General features: G+C 38.6%; 1 protein-coding gene across 1 annotated transcript in view; it reads right to left on the bottom strand.

The window, feature by feature from the left end:
• kalrnb (kalirin RhoGEF kinase b) overlaps positions 1-20,512 on the bottom strand; it is an 81,067-nt gene extending 60,555 nt beyond the window's left edge. The window contains exons 1-3 of the mRNA XM_053498166.1: positions 19,951-20,512; positions 2,042-2,134; positions 1,785-1,899 (exon numbers count right to left, since the gene is read on the bottom strand). Of these exons, the coding sequence (XP_053354141.1) occupies positions 1,785-1,899; positions 2,042-2,134; positions 19,951-20,017 (275 nt within the window). The 5' untranslated portion in view covers positions 20,018-20,512. The remainder of the gene's footprint in view (positions 1-1,784; positions 1,900-2,041; positions 2,135-19,950) is intronic.
• Between the last annotated feature and the right edge of the window lie 2,893 nt (positions 20,513-23,405).

The raw sequence follows: 23,405 nt of genomic DNA, 5'->3' as shown, positions 1-23,405 counted from the left end.
AACAGAAATAGCTACTGTGTCAAGCTTAGTGTCTTGATTTTTAAAAGAAACTGTAGCTAATTTATTTAGCTGCTTGTTAAGTACATTATTGTCTTCCATAGCATCTAGCATCGTCAATTCAACACTTTTTCCATATCTGTTACAGTATAACAGCTAGAAGTGTTTCCACAGTTTCTTTTTCATATTTACTACAAGCTAACTAATTAATTTCAATAACTGGAGAAAACATAACTATTTAGCAAGTTGACCTGCCTTAGCTTTTAAAGAAAACACCCTGGAGCACATTAAATGATGTAAATAAACTGATGTTTTAGGTGCTTCTGCTGCTAATTAGCAGAGAGGGTTAGCAATCTCTCAACATCTAGCAAGGTCAATATGTAGTTAAAGATGTTATGTTCAGCTTTCATGCCTGGTTTTTCACCTGTTATAGCAGCTAAGAATATTCCCACAGCTTTTTCTTTTTCATGTTTAGTACGAGCTAGCTGTCTAGCATGTTTCCTAGCTAGGACAAAAAGGAAATATGGAATAGCTAGTTAGCAAGTTGACCCACCGTAGCTCTTAAACACCCTAAAACACATTAAATATGTCTATACTGAAATATTTCTAACATGTTTAATGATAATTACAAATTATAGAAGTACTAACAAAAGGAGTATGAATTAGCAGAGCTGGTTAGCCATGTATTAGCTGAAATGTACAGTAATAGCATTGATATAAAGATCAAATGTGATGCTTTGGAAGCTGTTTTAGAGCAGAGTGAACTGATTTGGAATACTAAACGATTATAGTCTGTCTTGGAGTAGAGATGAAATGAGACTTGGAATTTCTTCTATAAATAAAAGAAAGCTCTATCAATGATATCTTTACGTTTCATACATTGGAGGACTTGGAACCAGTCTCAGAAAATGTTCTGTCTGTATGTCTGTCTATTTGTACAGTATGTCTGTCTGTCTGTCTGTCTGTCTGTAGGTATGTTTGTGGGTACAGCATGTCTGTTTGTCCAGCCAGATTGTGATGGTTTGTCGCACCATCGCACAAAATTGGCTGAACAGAGTTTAATAAAACTTCCAGTCCTTGCGTATTTGCATGAAGTTAAACTTGCCCCCTAAATCAAATCAAAATGTTGAGTAGAAATTAAGTTACAGTAGAAGCAGTTCTGTGCCAAATTATAAAGCTTAAGTTTTGACAGCGTATATGTCAAACTGTGGGCAGGTCTTAAATCGACGGCTGGACAGAATTTATCGGATCTTTTTCAGTACTTAGATATCTGCCTAAAGTTTAACCCGCACCATAAATGAAAACAAAGCTTCTAATAAGCTACCTGCTCAATGTACAGCAAACACCTGCACCAACAGATATTAATCAGAAAATTAAAAAAAAATTTTTTACTGGGATTGGTTCATATTCTACAGCGGAAATAACAGTGCTGAAGTGGTATAAGTATTAAGTATTTAACTATTTCTAAAAACTCCTGTACAATGAACAGACACTACTGTACATGGACACTACTGAAGATTAAGCATGACAATGTTTTTTTCTCCTTTTTTTTTTTGCTTGGCCTCCTGACACAAGACATAAATAACATCCATGACAGCTGCAGTGACACACCATCTGCTCAGATCAGTGGCTGATCTTCACATCCTCAAATATGCATTTATTCATTTTTGTATCCACTTCGCACCATCCCACTAGAGCACCTGCTGGTTTACACCGTTTCCGAAAAGCAGTGCATGCTAACGGATCACGAGCATGGCAGAGATAAATGTGAACAGAGCTCGGAGCACCTGGGCACGGTGGAGAGGTAGGTGACGAGTCTGCGCAGGTCCTCTTGCTTTATTCGGTCGTGGTTGCTGCGGGCAGGGAAGGTCAGGATGGGTCCTCCTCTCTTATCTCTGCCTCCTGAAAGAAAGCCCGGGGATTTAGGGAAAGAAGGATTAAACCACCCGGTTCAAATCTCAGTGAACAAATTCCTTTTTCTTGTCCTAATTCCTTAATTAATACTCTTTAATATTCTCATGCTGCATAATGTGAATACGCTGACCTGAGACAAAGGCGACCTTTTCCCTCAGAACCGTCAGAACATCTGCAGCTTTCACACCGTCGTTCCTCAGAGAGCCGGCTGAAAGTGGCGGAACTGAAAGACGGAGATGTGAGAGGAAGAAAGAAAGGAGAAAAAAGGACAGAGTTACACTTAGACAGTGTTATTCATACCATGATCATTCATACAGCCTTACTAAATTACACCTACACGATTAAAAACATGCAGTGTAAAGCAATGCATTTTAAAACAAAATGACCCTGCTGGTATGACATTGTTGTTGTGCATCCAAGAATAAAATGATATATAATTTTTTTTTCTTTTTTTTTTCCCAAGCCATTGATTAGACTCTGGAACAACGGATGGCCAGAAAACTAAAATACCAATCTGGCAACCATACCTACTATAAACCTTTAATGACAAAATGCTGGCAATGTTTAGACATTAGGAAATTTCCTTAATGCTTTTTGCTGGCAGACTTAATCCTATGCCAGATCTTTGGTATATATTATTCTGACCAGTCACATCTGGACACACACACACACATACATACACACACACAATGCTGACATGCATGCATTCACACGAAGATAAAGCTAGACGCACCCAGGCTGTAAATATGCTGACATGTAGTCTAAATACACACACACGCTCAAATACTAACACACAAAAATCACATCCATCGCTCTTTTTTACTCTCTCTCTCTTTTTCTCTCTCTCTCCTTGTCCACTCTGGGCTTCCCTTCGTTGCTCCACTGCAGACTGCATAAACTATTTAACCTGAATGAAGGAGGCTTTTCCTGAACATGACATGTTAAATGTACTGAAAAACAGCTGCTTTCCGCTGATCCTACGGGACACCAAAGGGTATTTTACACACAGGCGTGGTGATTTATCACTGTGTCACGCACAATATCTCTACATGCAAACATGTGCTATCTCTTGCATTTCCCTCCGCTCACCACCTCTCTCTAATTCCTCAGGGCGCTTTCACAATTGCAAAACATACGTTTTAAATACCGCTCACGAAAAGCAGACAAGCGTTCAAAATTAGTAAGACAAAGGACAATCAAGACTTTTCATTGTGCACATAATTATACCTCACGAATAAACCATTTTAGTGTACAGATAAATCATTTTGTTGGTCCATCAAATTTAAAAAGGGTTTTATTACAGAACATCAAATAATCGGCTAATTCTTTGGGTGTTCTGCAGACTATGCAAATCACCTGCATGTGATTTATGATTACAAGATTCCCAGATTTTTCTCAAAGTAGAAATCTATCCAAAATTTCTTTTTCATAAACATATTTTAAACTCTACCCCTCACATTTAAACCTGAAAAAAGAAGGAGAGAAAATGCGGACTGCAGTAGAAATTATTTCAGTAAAGAACTAACCACATGATATAGTACAGTGAAACCTTGGATTACAAGCATACTTCGTTCTGCAATACTTGTTAACTAAAGCAAATTTTCCCATAAGAAATAATGGAAACTCAAATTATTCGTTCCACAGCCCAAAAAATTTAAAACATAAAAATAATTAACACAAAATATAAATTAAAAATAAAACAAATAAACCTACACTTGACTTAGTAACAATAAATCCTGACAGACAAGTGTTTTGTCTATGCGCGCAGGCGCTGTGTGTGTGTGTGTGTGTGTGTGTGTGTGTGTATGTGTGGGAAGCAAAAGAAGGAATCAGGCTCCCCCTTCTCATCTCACACAGTAAACCTTTCCCCTCTCTTATTTGAATTTAAATACACACATACACACACATTAACGGTAAGACTGTTTTGTCTGAGAAAAATTAGCAAGGGACGCGTACTAATAGAATTACTGCTGTAAAGTAAAACAAACAAACAAAGTTCGTCAAAGTCAAAATTCGTTAAAAATCTTTGTTCATCAATCCGATGTTCCACTGTACATGAAATGGTGCAGTAATGGATCAATGGTTACTGATTAGAAGGTTGCGGGTTCAAGGAAGCTTAAGCAGGGTCACCCTTTCTGCTTTAGGGGGGCTTTTTTTTCATTGCAAAGAAAAGAATTTTCCTGAGCTTCTTCTGAACAAGTATTGAACTAATAGTCTAACAGAAGTCTATGATGATTGAAATAATTATATTAATCGGTGCATATTTGGGTTAGTGTAACAATAAGTGTTCCAAAACTATAAAACAGCACTTGATCCAGTACATCATTTTGATCAGCTTATGCATAGTTGCAGAATACATTTTCTGTCCAGCATCCTTTTAATTATTAATGATAGGAAAGTCGGAACACTGCGTAAAAGGTCGTCTCCAGCACATCCCAAAGATTCTCAATGGGGTTACGGTCTGGACTGGTGGCCAATCCATGTGTGAAAATTATGTCTCATGCTCCCTGAACCACTGTTTCACAATTTGTGCCTGATGAATCCTGGCATTGTCATCTTGTAATATGGCTGTGACATCAGAGAAGAAAAAATCCATTCATGGAAAAAACTGGTCATTCACTATATTTAGGTTGTTATCTGTATTTTTGGGCCCTGCTGAGCCTAGAGCTAACCAACAGAAGCAACTCCAGATCATACCGCTGCCCGCACAGCCTTGTACGGAATGATGGGTGCATCACTTTATCCACCTCTCTTCCTACACTGATGAACTCATCACACCACATGACCTTTTTCCAATGCTCCACAGCCCTTTCTCTATGCTCCCTAGAAAATTGAAGCCTTTTATTTTTTTCGATTAGCCTCACAGATAAAGTGGTTTTCTTAAGGCTACAGAAAGAAATGCAAACTAGCATTATACTGTGGCAGTCTGCAAAGTGCCTAAAGTGGGTTGTTTATGTAAAAACCTCAGCAGCAGCCTCATTTCTCCTCTTGTCTGGTCTAACCACTCAGCATTTAGCATCACCAGTACAGTATACTACACCTGTTTCTCACTGGTTCATGCATTGGATTTTTTTTAGCCTTGAATGATTCATCTAACGCTAAGGCTCATCATATAAAAGATCACAAAATGTATTTTTGTCTGATGAGGTGACCTTTTGGAAAATGACTTAAATTACTTGAAACAAATAGTGTGCGCATATCAAGTGCCAGCGCTGCTCCACTACGCCCAGACTTATCGATTTACACCAGACTGTACCGTGGTGTAACTATGGATCTGTAGTTTGGGGTTTCAAATGACCATCAAAAAACTGACACTGTACTCAGAAAAAAATATGTCCACTAGGCTAAAAGCTCCCAGCTATAAGTTTCATTCTTAAAACCTATTCATAAACCTGTAACGGCCACCTTAATGGAAACAGTAATACATCTGCACATAAATGCGAAAACCTGATTAAGCAATTATGTCGCAGCAGCACAACACATAACACCACAGAGATGTAGATCAAGAGCGGTGGTTAATGTTCTCATTACACATCAGGAATGGGAAGAAAAAGATCTTAGTGACTGCGCTTGGTCGTTGTGAGTCAGATCTAGAGAAATGAGCATACATATTATCCACATTAAGCTGAAAAGCATCTCATGAAGCATAACCTATCTAACCTTGAGGCAGCCGGGTTACAACAGGTCGCACTTCTGTCAGCCAAGAAATCTGAGTAGGGACTGACTCATGTAAATCAGCACAGTTGAGGACTGGACAAAAGATCAAACAATATTTTCACATTGTTTCTACAGATAATTACATGAAAGGACAGGGGCAATGTTGTTCCTAATAAAGTGGCTGGGAAATGTATGTAATAATACAAGGCTAAATGAACGAACGACTGGCTGATGCAGCAGCAGGCTGCGCAATAGGATCATAAATATAATCCCAAAGCACAAAGTAATATAAGAAATAAAATTAAAATAAATCGGCGTGCTACCTTTTTAACGCTCGTTGTTATTAAATATATCTAACACATGACCTTGAATGCACAGTTGAACTGCCGGGAGCAGCCATTTCATATTCATGATTCGGTTTTACGCACACAGGGTTGTCCTCTGGACAAGGGTTCGGTACATTTTTACAAATGGAGAACAACCTTAAGGTGGAAGTATACTTGCTTTGAAATAGGCGTACGTTCATACAAGATGGCCGCCCCACATATGATGCGTGTATAGCAGCTTGTGCATGTCCTTGGAAATGAACGTGACAGCCAACAGGGTGCAATATACATGTAAACTGTAGGGGCAGTGTAGTCAGCAGGGACGTCAAAAATAAGACAAATGGAGACAAACATGCATGTCAAAACATTTCGTTGGGGATTTTAAATGGAGACATGAAAACTAAGCCCGTCGAGTATGATTTTGTTTACTTTATCCGAAACGGTGCCCCCTACTGGAATCCTCTGATAACACATGTGGTATATAGGCAAGCATGCTAACAAACACGCTCACAACATGCTGGTTGATTACGCAAATGCATGGACGCGAACGCATCTCAAATATTAGCTTCACTATTTAAATGTTAACAATAGCATTTGGTACAAATTTCCACCAACACAAAGTCAGATTACATTAAACTAACATCGGGTACTCTGCTTGTTTTTGAGTGGTCTGCGAAGCCCATTTTGAAAACCACTGCTCCTTTTTTTTTATCTCCAAAATCGATCCCTTTTAGCTTTTGTGAACACCAGTTGTGAGCTTAAACCCCACAGAACACTAGTTGGATGCTTTGGACGGTATGAGCCTGAGAGTTTTAACAGCCAGCAACTTCATCAGGACCTTTTGTAGGAACGGGAGCACATCCAACAACTGCATTTTCATTGGGTCACTGGCTCCGTGTCAGATAAGCCGAGTAGCAGCGGCTGCCAAAGGAGCTCGCGTGACATACTGAGGGACTGCAGAAACCGCTCTTACTCTCTCTAGTTTTAACATAATAGATATTTAAATTTGAAGGTGGGGAACACAGCCTATATAATGTTATACACAATAGAATTGGATTAAACACACACATACTGTACCCTAGTGATGTACAGAGGCAGTCTTACTCATGAGGCTGACCGGAAAAAATTCAACCAATTCATTAACCTTCTACTAATTTCCATTTCCTGTTTACTAACGGCACATATTTCTGTGACTTACGAAGCAGTATGTTTGCCGCTCAGGGTTTAAATCGTGTTAGACAGGAGTTATGTCAGGAAATTCACACCTACTTCTCTGCAAAGCCTGGAGGCCTAGCAGATGCACTAATGGGTCTAACAGCAAAGAACAAGGTGAGGAAATTTATTCAATTACACATACCAGACGCTCCCGTTCCCCATCCTCCACTGCTGCTAGCACACATCGCATCTAGAGCAGGTGTAGAAATTGGCCACAAGTGGTCTTAATGCATTAGGGTGTCCAATCCTGAAGATCGACATCCGAAAATGGTCTTGTTCTCATTTTCTTGATTAATTTTCTATCAAGGTAGCTCTGACAGGACATCTGCCACAGGTTTATATGAATGCACTGGTTCCAGATTGCATCGGGACTTTTTAGCGGACATGGATTACAATTCTTACATAATACAGAAAAATACATAATCAGTAAATATAAGGTGATGTTTTAAAAAATCAATGTTTTTTCTAAATTGTTCAACTTCATTGAGTCTCCATTGTTAACCTTCTGTAATAGTCTCCTCTGTCCAACAACTTCCTGCTACAGGGAACGAAATCCTTCAAGACAAAGGACTTTCTTGTTTCTTTAGCTGCAGACGCTAACGCGACACATTATTACTAACTCTAAGAGCAAGAATGTGAAAGAGGATGACGGAAGAACGTCTGTTAATAGATATGAACTAACTTGTTACAGATGTTCTACAGTATTAAGACTATATAAATAAAAAAATATATATTTAAATAAAAAAGGTTTGGTCTGTTCATTGGTCAAAACTCGCTCTTTCAATGGAATTTTAACGTTTCATACATTGGAGGACCTACTGTAAAACCAGTTTCAGAAAATCTTCTGTCTGTATGTCTGTATGTCTGTCCAGCCAGATTTTGTCATTTGTCCAGCCATTTAAAACTGGCTGGACAGAATTTAAAGAAACTTTTGCAGTCCTTAGGTATTTGCCTGAAGTTAAAACTGCACCATAAATGAAATCAAAATGTTGAGTAGAAGTGAAGTTATGAGCAGTTATGTTCCGGATTATGTCACTGCATCTAGCGGTTTTCTTAATTATTATTATTTTTGTACTAATTTAGCGCTTTTTGCATCTTTAGGCTATATGCATCACTTAACAGAGCCAATCAACATGATAGTTTACCGTGTGTAGACAGCGTACGCGGAAGATACAGAAACGATGGCTATGCACCTCCAAGCCGCTAAAATCCTTACCAAACACAAATGAAAGCGCGACACAGCAAGGCATACTCCAAAAAAAGTAATGTACACTATGAAAACTGAATCTTTTTTATAGTTATAGGATACATAAAAAGCTCAATGTACTGTATGTTTATTCTTTCTGCTGGAAGTTTAAATCCAGGTTGTCTCGTACTGTATGTTCCAAAACCATGGTGCTAATAACAAGCAGTGAAGTGAAGTGCCAGTATAAGATAAAACACGGGTTGTTACAGCAAACCTATCCGCTGCAGTCCGAGGTCAGGGAGCGTAAAACACCTGAACCGAGAGCCCAGTGTTATGTGCTAAAATACCTGTCCTACCACAGATCGCCCCCACATCCCTCCTAATCGCTTTAAAAATACGTAATTTTATTATCTATATAAATAAAAGAAAAAATTGTAGAACAACAGGAACCAAAACATGTTAGGCAGCATCATATCACCCTCACTCACTCTCTCAATCATTCCCTGTACTGTTTATTCTGTTCTGGGTCAGGGGACTCGGGGCACTGTGCACGAAATGCCAATCCATCACAGTGCACACAGCACTCACACACTCACCCACAAAGGGGATTTGGAAATGCCAATTAGCCTACTCCTAGGAAACCCAGTAAGCACAGGGGGAACATAAAAAACTCCACACACAGACCAGAGGTGGGACTTGAACTGCAAGTCTCGAGGCTGCAAGTCTCGAGGCTGCAAGTGCGAGGCCACGGTGCTAGACACTCATAGTGCCACCCAAATTACCTTATCATTGATTATTTTTTATGACATCACATTCCCAAAAATATGTTTTATATTATTGTTATAATTAGCACATATTCCATGTTTATCACAATAACCATAGTTCACATGCATGCATAGTACATCATATAGTTACTTTTTACATTCAAAATTATCCAGCATAAATCACATTTAATCCAAATTGATAAAAAATATGCGGATTAAAAAAAATAAACAGTATAGCAGAAAGTTAAATTAAGGATCTGGCAACCCTGTGGGGTGCAGACAATTAGACTCACTGATCTATTGACCACTGTATACTAAGTGCTGTATCAATAATTCATAATGATAGCACGCATCGCTTTTTCATGTTTTTATAAATACGTCATCATGTTGTACTGGGAGGAAGTGATCAATGTACCATAGAGTGTGAGCAGAAATGAACGCATAACACATACATGCAGGTATTCACAGTGAAAGCCTTAATCAATGAACAGGAAACCTTTTAGAGAGAGAAAAGACTTCCCATGTTATAGGATCACAGTGCACAAGAAAATAAAAAAAGACCCTCCCAGGAGGATTGGGAAATGGGTTGCTCTCCGTAATCACCAAATGAAACCAATCGTGGCGAGGCGCTGCCAAATGGCTGCGCGAATCCGACTCCAGTCAAGGGCATGTTGGAATAAAACCCTGACCCACGGTGCACTACACCCTCCTCTATTCAAACTCAGAGAACAATAGCTGGCACTGGTATGGTTAGTGTTCCGCATTGTGAATTTGTGTGTGTGTGTGTGTGTGTGTGTATATGTAGTATGGGACATGAGATCAGATCTTGACAATAAGCCAGAAATGAGGTGAATCAAAAGATGTTATATAGAAATGGCAAACTTTTAATAAAAAATAATTATTTAAATGTGCATGTGTGTTATTATTCTTTACATCACAACTTCCAAAGAGCCAGACTTTCTTGTATTTTTTAGTGCAGTCTTGAGCAATAGGTCTTCAAGCTTCCTGAAGGACGTTTTTGGCTCTCGTTTTCAGTCCTGTTCCTGTATTTTGTAATAATGTTTTTTGTTTGTTAAGCTACACAGTGACCTATGAATTATTCAAGAATGAAAAAAAACCTAACTTAAGGCATGAACCAGTGAGATACAGGTGCAGATGATGAGAGATGATCAGGTCAGTGATTAGTATACTGGTGATGCTGAATGCTGAGTGGTTGGAACAGACGAGATCTGTATATGATGGACTTTCACATAATCTAAGATGAAAATATTACTGTAAGTCCCTCATTTAAGAACATTCCAGGAGCATGTTCGTAAGTCAGACTTGTTCGTAAGTCTTATACAGCTTTGACACAAATATACAATGTAAAACAACAACAAAAAAAACAACAACAAACATACAGGTCTGGTGTTTTGGTTCCGCATTATACTCTGATGAGACTTCGCCTTTAAATCGCAAGGGGAATGCAGCGGGGTCAGCTGACCTTGTTTAAAAGGTAAGACGTTGGGAGGAGGACAACATTACATGATGTTTACTGGCCGCTTAAACGGACGCCATTTTGTCTCAGACTCCATTTTCATAGGACTATATGAACTCTGTCTCGTTGATGATTTTCCGAAATTACGATTATTCACCATCAGGACAGCGTTACAGAACAGCTATGTTCTATCATCGTGCTCCCGGACCGATTTACTGAAACCAATGAGGCCGACTCATTTCTCCCGCACATCTCCCGCCTTAGACAAACACACATGTACAATATAACAAATATACTAAAAATATTGTATATAATTGTAAATATTGGTATCTGGTACACTGCAGTGTCTATTTTTTTGTACAACACGCATGAATTGTTGGTATCTACAAATGTTCGGAAATCCGCGGTTTGTTTGTTTCTGCGGAAATTCATAACTTGAATGTTCGTAAGTCGGGAAATTACTGTATTTAAACAAGAAAAATTTTATAACTTTATAACTTTAATAATGTGAGGTTTTCTGATAGGATCATTTATTAACTTATTCATTTGGTTTGTTTCAGGTGAGAGAATGTACAGGTATATTCATAGCTGCTTTAATGTAAGTGATGACTATTTCATAGACATTTCACAATATTAAGTGTAACTATAAGTGAGTAAAATCTATTATGTGTCATCCTTTTTTAAAAAGCAAATTGCAGCAAATTGCTGTAGATGAATAAAACAGTTGCTTCACTGGTGAGGCATTATTGATTATTTTCCCACAACAGCACACCGCTGAGTGTTTTATTCTTTATTAACCAAAATAAAAAACCCATACTAAATAACAGCAAACCCAGACAGGTTTAATGATCAGTGCTTCCTTATCCCCCCCACTGACCATGATTTAAAACGCTTCAGTGACTCCCTGAAACACTGACACCCATCATTTTTGGAACCGCTAATACACTTATGAAATTGATTCCACCTTCATCCGGACCAAGGATCTCGCCAACAGTTGCTCCAGCAACAAATTCAGACCATAGGACATGGGTCTTACTAGAGATCATCTACTGCGCAGCTGTGGAAGAGCGCATGTGTGTTGGAGTTTCTCCTCCCTTGAGACTGCGATTCGAGACTGATCATCTACTCTTATGAGTAGTAATGCACACTAGTGGTATATCTTGTGTTCCACCTTTAAGCCATATGTCCACTACGGATGTGGGAAAACGCTGCTTCGGCAAATTGCTCTGCTTTGTAGTCTGGATGCTGAGTATGTGTGTTTTCAAGAGATGTATGAAATGAAACAGGAGACCATACGCCAGATATTGCACACGTCCTCGGGGAAGGTATAATCCGTTTGGCGTAAAAAGACCAAACCCCGCTGTTCGGACTATCGCCATCTGGATTGCTCTCTTACAGTACTTTTGGCCTTATCGATAACCGTTCCCGATTGTTCTCCCATGGAACAACAAACTGGTAATCCCATCAGTCGACTAGTGATTGTCCTGAAAAAGCTGTCGAGGCAGAGATAGGAGGTAACAGTGTTACTGTACTTAAGTATATATTTCACATACCTCTACTTTGTTTGAGTAGTTTTGTTAGAGGATATGTCTTACTTTTACTCCACTACATACTACAGCAAATACATGTACCCCTACTTAACTACGCTTCGGCATGCTGTTGCATTACATAATGATAGTGGTGTGTAATATATTTAAAATGAGAATTTCACCAGGCTTTTTTTTACACAGGCTTGGGACTGGCACTGCATCCACTGGCTGGAGTTTGGGCATTGGGTGGAAATTGAACCCGGGCCTTTCACATGGCAGGTGAGAAATTACCACTGTGCAGTAAACTGAGGACTTCTACACGTACTTGAATATATTTGCCCTAGGGAATCTTTTACTTAAATATTAGAATTGTATACTTTGTGTCCTCTGATCTGAGGTTATTATAAACAGAATAAGACACTTGAGAAAGTGCTATTATAGAAAAATCGTCCATGTGCATGAATTGTTACTATACTGTAGAAACGCACTTCAGAGATAAACCTGGTAGCTAAAATTACTTTCAGAGCTGATGTTGAAACGACAGCAACTGACCAATCGGATTAAAAAAACTCAGAAGGAACCCTCTATATATTATTATGGTTTTTTTTTTATTTGTTATTTTCAATTATTATTAAGTTAAATACGTAAAAATCTAAATCGTGATATGGACCAGTGCAAGTCTTTAATCATGAAAGGCTGCAATTTATTGCAGATAATATACACATAGTTAGGAATGTATGTAGAGTTTGCCAATAATTATTATTATTTTTTATTATTATTACTATTAATTTGCAGTTATAAATAAACATTGGCGAATAACCTCCTAATGAGATCCTTTGTCTAGTAATTGGCTGTTAACTAAGATAAATACATTTGAATACAAAATGGTACGTTTAACAGTTATGTGTCAAAATAATTGCAATGTGCTTTTTTATTCTAATCCTCCAGCCCTGATTGTTATTAATATTGGTATATATATATGACATATATTCCACAACATCACGTTATTTTGGTGATTTTCAAGAACTTTGGTCATATTTAGAAAACCTGTATAACATTTTCCCATGAAAAACTTAAGGAAGTAGGTTTTCCAGAAAGGCTTGCAGAATAAGGTTCTTGGAATGGTCTTCACCTGAATGAGGATCGGGCATGCCAGTCCATTACAGTGCCACGCAACGCAGTCACGTCTGGACCAGAATGGACCAAACTCGAATCTCAGGTTCTGACTAATGCTCTTACGTGTTGACATGATCCACTGTAAAGAAACTCTGGTTTCCTTCGAGGACATACTGTGGGATGCATGTTTCTTAGAGCATCGACTCTCATATTCTGTTGGAATTCGAGACTTTCTTCGAACAGACGCCCTCGGGCTGAGTCATTTCCCACACATTTATAATAATGCACAAACATGTAAGTGAGAGATAATGAGATTTCTCACACTGGACCACCATGCCTCAGGCCTACCAAAGCACAAACATCCACGGCCCATTGACGATATTATCTGCCAGCCTCGATCTTCAGAAGCAGTGCAGTTTTACATTTGCAGCCTTTACAGCCTCAGAAAAACAGATTACTGTACTGTCTGTGACACAGTTACCCGGTGTAGTCGGTAATCCACGGGAAAAGCCCGTATAAATGTAAGCAGCTTAACCTTTTGCGTTTCCAGACCTTACATGTATATCCGGAAACTCCAGTGACTCTCTCAATAGCCAATTTTAACTACTTTGTCAAATAAACTTATTTCCCCTGTTGCATAATTGGCAAATACGGCGAATTCAGCCTAAAGTGACGGATAAATATGAACTCAAAATGCGTGGCAGCATTAATGGTGTAATCTCTGTACTCCCGAGAGCAACACCTCGAGTGAGCGGCGAGGGAATCGCTCACAATTTGCATATTAGTGACGGGAATATTAAACCAGGAGCAGAAAAACGTTCACGGAACGACTTACTTTAGAGCCACACATTGCAAAACTGTATGTTTAGGGTTTTTTTTCCCGATTTCTATAACATACTGTATAAATGTACATATGATACCCCGAATATAATCCAATACATCATACACATTAAAGGGTCATTTTTGAGTTGAAGAAGCATATTTTGATGGGAATTACTGTATGTTCGTACCTAAACTAAGATCAAAATATTGAAATCACCATGGAACCATGAGCAGTATTTGTTTAAATATATTCATATTTGCCTTTAAACAGTATATTATACAGTAGCATTATATAATATATAGCACAGATCACACTCATTATATTAACACATGATTTATTTCTCTTATACGACTTAAAAAATTAAGCGATTAAAATATGAGGCACCTTTTTACGTGACTGTTACAAAGCATTGACGCTGGACACGCTTAATAATAAACATCATCATATCATGACTGGATCAATGATTAGATACTTAATATTAAAATATATAAAAATATGATTAATATTTGCATTCGTATAAGTCCCTGTTTACGGTGTTACTATAAATATAATAATGTTACCGTATGAGTGGTATTTAATATTAATATTTATTTATATAATAGGTGTTCAAGTCAAACCGGGATTTTGATTGTGTAGATATCACTGAATATAAGAGATATAAGAGTTAAAAACTTCCTTTATTTCTCTAAAAAAAAAAAAACTGCTACACTAATGCACTAATCTCAGTGTTTCACTAGTACGCAGATCAAAACCATCAAAGTTTTCTCTAAACACCGGAGCCATGATCGGACTGCTTGTCTGATTCATGTCTGAACCGCTGGCCTCCCAGGAACTCCTTTAATGGGCCAAACATGTGGGAATAGCTTGGAGGGAGGTCCCGACTGTATGGGGGGTGTGGCAATAACTCCCAGCTGAGTTACTGTAATGTCCAAGTGGTGTTGGTGAATGATTGTGTGTACAGTTCACACAGACAGACGCATCTCTTTCACAAGTCGGCGACAAGTCATTCATACATTTCCAAAGATCGCAGTGAACGACTGCAGTGAGCTCCGAGCCACCTCGGCTGGGATCGTCAATCACGGACGAACAGCTTTCTTTAAAATGTTTGCACCATTTAAATGTTCTACTGCGGCTAGGAGGCTAGGAGACTCATCTCCGTACTGTGGTTGAAGTCTTCTGTAAATGGGTTTTTAAATAGGTAAATCAGTTTTATGCTTTGATTCACAAGAACCAGTTTGACTCAAATGCTTCTCATATTTATTTATATAAACATGTGTCCAGCTTTTAGAAAAAATGAAAAACATCTACTGTAAGCAACCAGAATCAAGAATTTAAATGGTGTAAAGATACTGTACATCATACACAAGTTAAAATAAACGTAAACGGAGTGACATTACGTGCACCAACATTTTGATGTCAGGTGTGTTCCTGTCTGCAAAGTGGGAATTTTTCAGGAATTCCGACTTAGCATTATATTGAATTGTTTTGATGAATACAACGGAAACGCAGGATTAGTACAGTATCAGTGCTGCCTTGGGTTTAAAGGACTGGCATAGTACAGTAATTAATTGTGCTTATGAAGTCATGCGAAAATCAGGAACACAGAAAGAAAAATATTTCGTTAATTTGGGTTAATTGTGTAAAAAGAATTTTTAATGTGATTTAAATATAAAATTGTTTCTTTTTATGTCTAACATGCCATGCACTCCCACACACACACATGCACATAAACTAAGTTTAAACCCCTGTCTCTCTACATGTCTGTACTGACTGAAAGTGATTGAGTGTCCGGCCATCCTCACACCCTGACAGTGATCTACTGGTCCGGGAAGGCACACTCAGCAGCCTCAAAGCTGCTTTTCAAGAGGAAAAAAAACAATTATAAAAGACACCTGAGTTGTTTAGACATTTGACCTGAATCTGCATTGGCACGTCTACTCCATTAATGTGAATCACTTAAAGTGCCAACATTAACACATGACGCATCCCTCTCTCTCTCTCTCTCTCTCTGCTTCTGGATCAGGATTAACGGAGAGATTACTAATCATGAACAAACGACTGATTCGAGACATGTAGTGAATGCGAGCCCAGCCCTGAAGCGCCCGCTTAGGTTTCTCGCTGTGAACAAGCTCATCTGATGAACACACGCTGTGTATTATGGACCCCCTGATTTCTGCAAAGTTCATCCACACAGGTGGGTGTGGGAGCTTTTCCAGGACAGCACCATGAGCAAGTGTGACCAGATGTGAGTATGCACGTTCAAATCAACCTACCAGGTGTGTACAGACAACATTGCTTGTCCTCCACACACACACACACACACACACACACACACACTGGGTCCTATTTGTACCCAAGTTGTAATTTCCAAAGAATTTTAATTAGATAAACATTTTCACACATTTTCAGCGCAGCCGATTTACATTAGCTCCACCCATAAAGCTCCATAAAAGGCAAATCTCTAGAGTGAGCTCAAAAACAACAAAATGACAACTAAATGATCGACTAACTGCATTTTGAAGTAAATATTCCAATAACACAGCTACAGCAGTTCATCACTCACTCACTCATCGTCTATACCGCTTTATCCTGTATATTCAGGGTCGCGGGAACCTGGAGCCTATCTCAGGGGACTTAGGGCACGAGGCAGGGTACACCCTGGACAGGGTGCCAATTTATAGTAGGACACACACATACACACACTCACACACCCATTCACACACTACGGGCAATTTGAGAACACCAATTAACCTAACCTCCATGTCTTTGGACTGTGGGAGGAAACTGGAGTACCCGAAGCAAACCCACCAAGCACGGGGAAAACATGCAAACTCCATGCACACAGAGACGGGAATCGAGCCTGGCTGGAAATTGAACCCGGACCCTGGAGGTGAAAAATATTTCCTGATAGGAAAAATATTATTTTTCATTCAATTTAATTTAATCCAATTTTTGTTACACTTTTTTACAAATAAACGTCATCATAAAGCATATATAAATTATAATATACATTTCTACATTTTATTGCTTAATCCATTTATCCCTAATGAGAAAGTCAATGCGATGGCGCCAAGAAAAAACTCCCAAGGACAAAATGAAGAATAAACATACATCTAGTGTTTTATGAATACAGTAAAACTTCAGATTGCGAGTCACGTGGTTTGCGAGTGTTCCGCAAGACGAGCAAAGATTATTTAATAGATTTTGACTTGGAAAACGAGCAATACTTAGTTTACGAGTACCAAGTATCATGTATCATGCATGCGCTTCTTGTTTTGACGCCAAGCGCCACATGATCACAACTGACCCAATGGTTTTTCTCTCTCTTGGGCTGCGGAATTGTGGGTACTCGTCTCCCCTGCTGGGTCTTAGTGCGTGTCTCTCACTGGTATAATCAACATCCGTGCACGCGTATACTGTTTACTATAACACTGTGATCTTGTGTGTGAGTGTAAAATTTTTTTTATTTGTTATTGTCTTTGGAAACATTTGTGTACAGCGCGCGTGTACTGTTTATTATAATGCTAAAGAAAGTCTCATTAGAGAGGTTAAAGATCCATTTTCTCCATCTCTGTTGTTATGTGTGCACGCATGTAATTTGACACCATGCATCTTCACACACACACACTCTCACCTTTACACCCCCTCACCCACCGGCTTTGGACACACACACACACTCTTTCTCTCTGCTCTAAACAGAAACTCTACTCTGTCGTAATTCTTGCAAGGCAAAGTGCAGGTTCATTTGTTTGTTTTACTTTACAGCAGTGATTCTGTTAGTATGCGCTCATGCGAGTGTCATTAGCAATGTTCCTTGCTAATTTTGCCGACAAAACTGTCTTTCCCTTAATGTGTATGTGTTTGTGTGAAATTAAAATAAGAGAGGAGAAAGATTTACTGTGTAAGATGAGAAGTGGGAGGCTGATTCATCCTCTTGCTTCACACACACACACACACACACACACACACACACACACAGCGCCTGCGCGCATAAACGGAAACACTTATCTGTCTGGATTTATTTTTACCTTTTTTAAAGTTAAAGTGCAGGTTAATTTGTATATGTTAACGTTATATTCTGTATTAATTAATTACTTTTATGTTGTTGTTTTTTTGGGGGGGGGGTTGTGGAACAAATAATTTGAGTTTCCATTATTTCTTATGGGAAAATTTGCTTTGATTTACGATGGATGTTTTGGAATACAAGCCGCTTCCGGAACAAATTATGCTCATAATCTAGGGTTCCACTGTATACCGATTCGATATTTATATTTTCTCCCTAAACAAACTTTGCAAATAATTCGCACCTGCTACAATGGATGCTGTACAGCCTGAAAATGTGTGAATAATTTAGAGTGCACCACCTGTGGGATTATAGAGGAACTGCAACATTTTACCTTCTCAAATGCAAACATAGATCAATTAAAATATTTTTTTTGAAAAATTGATTTTGGCGATACAAGAATTGCCTCAGAAAGGAATCAGTGATACATAACTGAATCGATTATTTTCCTTATCTCTGGTATTGACACAGTCTGAGGCTGACCAATCGAGGGTTACGCTGTTGAATCCTCTTATAAGTAAATTTATTTTTAAAAAACTTGCAAACATTAATGTCTTTTCACGAACTAGCAGGATTTTCAGAAATATCGCATTGCATGTGTAAACACAGATTTAGAATAAATGTCTGTGCTTGAAAATTAGGACCTATAGTACATGTCTAGATATTTGTCCATGTGAAAAGGCTGATGTATAGGAATGCAACAATACCCATTTATAGGAATATAAATGCAAGTAAATGGAATCAGACCAACCCCTGGTACCAGTATTATTCAATCAATATATTCCTACTGATGTATTGTATGTGCCACTATGGACTGATGATATAGCACACACATTTGTATGCACATAACACACACACTGGCACAAGCTATACCATCTATATACAGGCAATCTTACTCAAATGCACATACACATTTGCAGACAGACAAGAAGAATGAGTAATATCCAAGAGCTTAGGGTGTTTGATTTAAAGAGTTGCCCAGTGCACCCAAACATCTGTTGGGAGGGATGTAGAGAAATAGGTCAATGTTCAGGCTTACAGTTTAGTCATAAGAACACGGTATGACAGACAAGCAATCAAAATGATGCAACCTAGGCTTGGCTCTATTTGCTGATGGATCCTAATTGATAGAAATGCTGGATTGATATGAATCGATCTACTGATCCACTGTATGGTAAGTGAGGACCGCTTGTAGCTGTCACATGATTTACCATGGACCAGGATATCACCGGTTTGATATCGGTACCCAGTCGACACCATCACTCGTCTCGTAAACCAACCCTAAAGCCCTTGGAAGACTTGATTCCGAAGGTGCAGCGATCGAGCAGAGGAGGCCGTGGCTGTTCGGTGCGAATCAACAGGCTTTCGGTAACATGCATCAATGTCATGGCTGACAAAAGGCAGCCACTCCCGGCGTGCATCGTGTATGTGTGTGTGTAGCGTGGAGGAGTGCAACATCAGTAGTGAAGTAGCAGGTGCAGAGAGTGCACAGCCACCGAGCGCCGATGACGTGAGCAGCAAGGATGCACGGATGGACGGCATTCCAGGGCATTGCAAGTCCATCCAGCATCATTAGGAGGAGAGCATGTAGGAGGATCATGGCTGTTGCCTCTTCTGTAGCCATGTAGGAGGGCAGAGTGGTGAAATTTACAGCACTGTAAAGGCACACTGTGCCATGAAATCTTATGCATATGGATCATTATTAACAAAAAAAAAAAAAAAAGCACTACCATTACCACTATTCATTACAGATCATGCCTTTATACAAAAGCATTGTGTGGAAGGGTCAGTGTTGGGGTTCAGCTGGACAAAAGAGGGTATATACACTCCATCAACACACACACACTCACACAGATATATATATGAGGATACACCCAGCCCACCTGTCTTGAAAAACGGCTCTGTATCCGGCTCATTCGGTCCTTCCTCAGCAGCCTCGGCAGAATTCATGGTTTTTATTTCCTCCTTCTGGACAGGTATGAATGGCAGAGCAGGTTTCTACACTCGCTTATGTAGTGCAGCCCATTTGGAGCGCTGTGTGGCCGCGGTTCCCTCCGTCCCTCCTGTCTTTTTCTCTTTTTTTTCCCCTCCTTTACTACAGAAAGCGGCGCCTCACGCGGGCGCTATTGTTGTGTTCCAGGCGGCTGCTGCTGCTCCTCGCGCACCAGTTCCCGGGCGACCAGAACGGTCTCGATCGCAACGACGCAAGATCAAACGATTCTTCAAACACACATCCTTTTGTTGTGTACCAGCGCGCGCGCACACTGACTGGCTACAATGTAACGGTCCGCGGCGGACGGGGAAGAAGAGCGCGCGGATGGATGATCGCTCCGCCGTGAATTAATAACAATAAACTTATAAGAATAATAAGAATAAATAAATTAATTAATTAATGGATAAATAATAACACGCCGTCGCTTTAATGCCGTGAAAACGTCCAGAGATGCACGCTCGAGCGGTTCCTAATAATGGGGTGTGCAAAAGTGTGTGTGCATGCGTGTGTATGTGTGTGTGGAGAGAGAGAGAGAGAGAGAGAGAGGCCGACTCCCCCACTCAGCATCAATACGCTCCCTCTTGACTTGCTCAATGCTTCATAGAGCATCAGAGGCTTTTTGGACTAGAATACAGGGCGTTAAAAAACGTTAGCATAATGTTCCCATAAGGTTATTGTACCAAGCTTTTAATTATTAATGCACCATGCACATTTTCTATTAGATACCTAGAAAATTTATAAAATGAAAGATTGGAAAACAAAAATCCTGGAAAGTTCTGTTTATTCTGTTTGTATACTGTATATTTGCATGGAAAAAGAAAAATAATTCATTATAAAATAATGTAAAATTTCCCAAACCAATAGCAATTGAAATGGGCGTGTTTTAATGTACAGTAATAGTCAGTTTTGTACTTCATTTTAAATGTTTTTGAAAACTATTTGTGTACACACACACACAGAGGATCCCAAACAATATTATACACACGCCAACATAAAAAATATATTTAAAAAATGTTTTACTAAATTTATACAAACATCAAATGGTGCGACTACTGACATCTTTAGAGGAAACATAATACTACACATTCCTGACTTAAAAAGTTTTTAAAAAGGGCGTAGATAACTGTTGAAGTATGTATACATTTTTTAGGCCCTTTTTTGGGCTCCTGTATATATAGTCAGGCAAAAAAATAATTATATGATGTATATTGTATTAATAGAATATTAACAATATTATCATAATATTACCATTCATTGTAAACCTTTGTAGTTTGTAGGACTGTTAAGGCCAATGGTGACCATTGTATTTATTCCCATTTTACAACTGTGGTAGGACCTCTGGTCAACATTCACATACTCATTCACACTCTAGGGGCAATTTGGAAACGCCAGTTAGCCCAATGTGTCCATAGCCCATGTCTCCGCACATTTTAACAGCATTGAAGCGATGGCGTATTATTATTTATCCATTGGGAGAGGAAACCGGAGGACCAGAGAACCCAATGGAAACCCACCAAGCACAGGGAGAATGCACTCCATGCACCACATTTATTCCATAACTATACAGTCCTAAAAATAATTTTGTGTCATATACAGGAATATTTAAGGGTCAAAATTCTAAGTTAGGCTAGACTTAGCAAATGAAAAATAAATAAAAATAGGATGGCATTTAGTGCCATTTCCTTCTCAAATATGTATAAATTTTTTACTCATTAAATATTTGTTTAATCAAGAAGAAAAAGCATGTATGATCTATGATCATTTTGCACCTTTTATATATATCTTTCACGTCAAACCTTAGCTATAATATACACTAAGATAAAAGTATTTTTAATGTAAAGCTTTAAAGTTATATGGCATAAAACTTTCTAGCTGTAAAGACGCATTGTCTACCCTATATGCTTAATGTAGATGTACAGTACATGCAGCCTCCCTCCATGGATCCACTATACTCTACATGGAAAAGCCACAGTTTAGAAGCCTTTTCTATATGAATAATTAATTATATGGGCGTGGCCATGTCTATCAATGCCCCTCCTCCCGGTCCCTCTTCTCCATTAAACTTCCAAACTGTTTTATTGTTCCTAGAAGTTAAACACTGCAAAGCAAAGCTCACCAGGAAATCCCAGCTTCCTGTAATTCATAGTCAGCTTCTGTTTTTTTTTTTTTTTTCTTTGCTGGAAACAGGATCAGAGGTTTTCACTCAAACACATTTTATCTGAGTAAAATATGGGCTACCTTAGAGACGAGAAAATTGTATTCAGATGAAAAAGTCTATTTGTGTTTTATGTAATTTTATAATGACATTAAAAACTGTTCACTTGAGCCAAATAAAAATAATAGTGAAATGTCGACCTCTAGTGGAGAAAATCTAATAAAACACTTTTGCCAGTAACCCCTTTTTTTCTTTTTTTTTTTTAACACACCATTAAAATGCCATGATCCACGCTCGCTACATGATGACCTTTGACACAAGTTGTAAATCTTCTGAGGCATGTCTGCCATTCTAGAACTTCAGCTCTCTCTACATATAACTAGCAGTGATGAATGGAGATGTGTCTCACATGGACGTCACCAAAGCGCTGAGTTACCTGGACAGTCCAGGGTGCAGAAAATCATCCTACAATGTGCACTTGTGTTTAATTTTTTCATCAATTGTACCAATTTGCATATTCTAAGAATGTATTTTGCTTTTGGCTTGTTATTGTGATGAGTGTTTGAGCACAACGAAACAAAAGATCCAGAGAACAAAAAGGGAACAAAAATTGAAGAAATGAAAATGATTTGTTTATAGATGAATCATCAGTGAGTCAGGTCTTCGAAGCAATTTCAGGGCTGATTTGTCTTATTTTTTCTTAGGGAAGAAAACAATGGGGTAATGAAGGTGTCACTGAGAAAGAGAGAGAGAGCTGTGTGCACCTGACTAAAGACTGTACACAAAAAACTGGAAATCCAGTGAATGCTTATCACACTATGGTGTAAAATTGCTCAGTCTAAAATTTATAGCAATGCAATAGTTTTATTAGCTCTACTACGCAAAAAAATATATACACGATTTATTCCAATTCTATAAAAATTTCTTTTATAATAAATTTAGGCGGCAGTGCAGCGTAGTGGTTAACATTGTTAACATCTTGTACTCATCAAGTATTATGTACAAACATATATTATGGACAAAGGATTTATAGATTAGAATCTAGATCTATAGGAAAGTTCCACAGTCTACAAAAATATGTATATGTAAAGTTGTATATTTGCAATGTATAGCTACAATACAAAAGTAATAAAAGCGTGATATAGAGTTTATTATTTGTGTAATATTAATTAGGCGACCCAGTGGTGTAG

This window comes from Clarias gariepinus, chromosome 6, assembly GCF_024256425.1.
Source record: "Clarias gariepinus isolate MV-2021 ecotype Netherlands chromosome 6, CGAR_prim_01v2, whole genome shotgun sequence".
Classification (NCBI taxonomy): domain Eukaryota; kingdom Metazoa; phylum Chordata; class Actinopteri; order Siluriformes; family Clariidae; genus Clarias; species Clarias gariepinus.
This window is presented reverse-complemented; position numbering and strand designations above follow the sequence as displayed.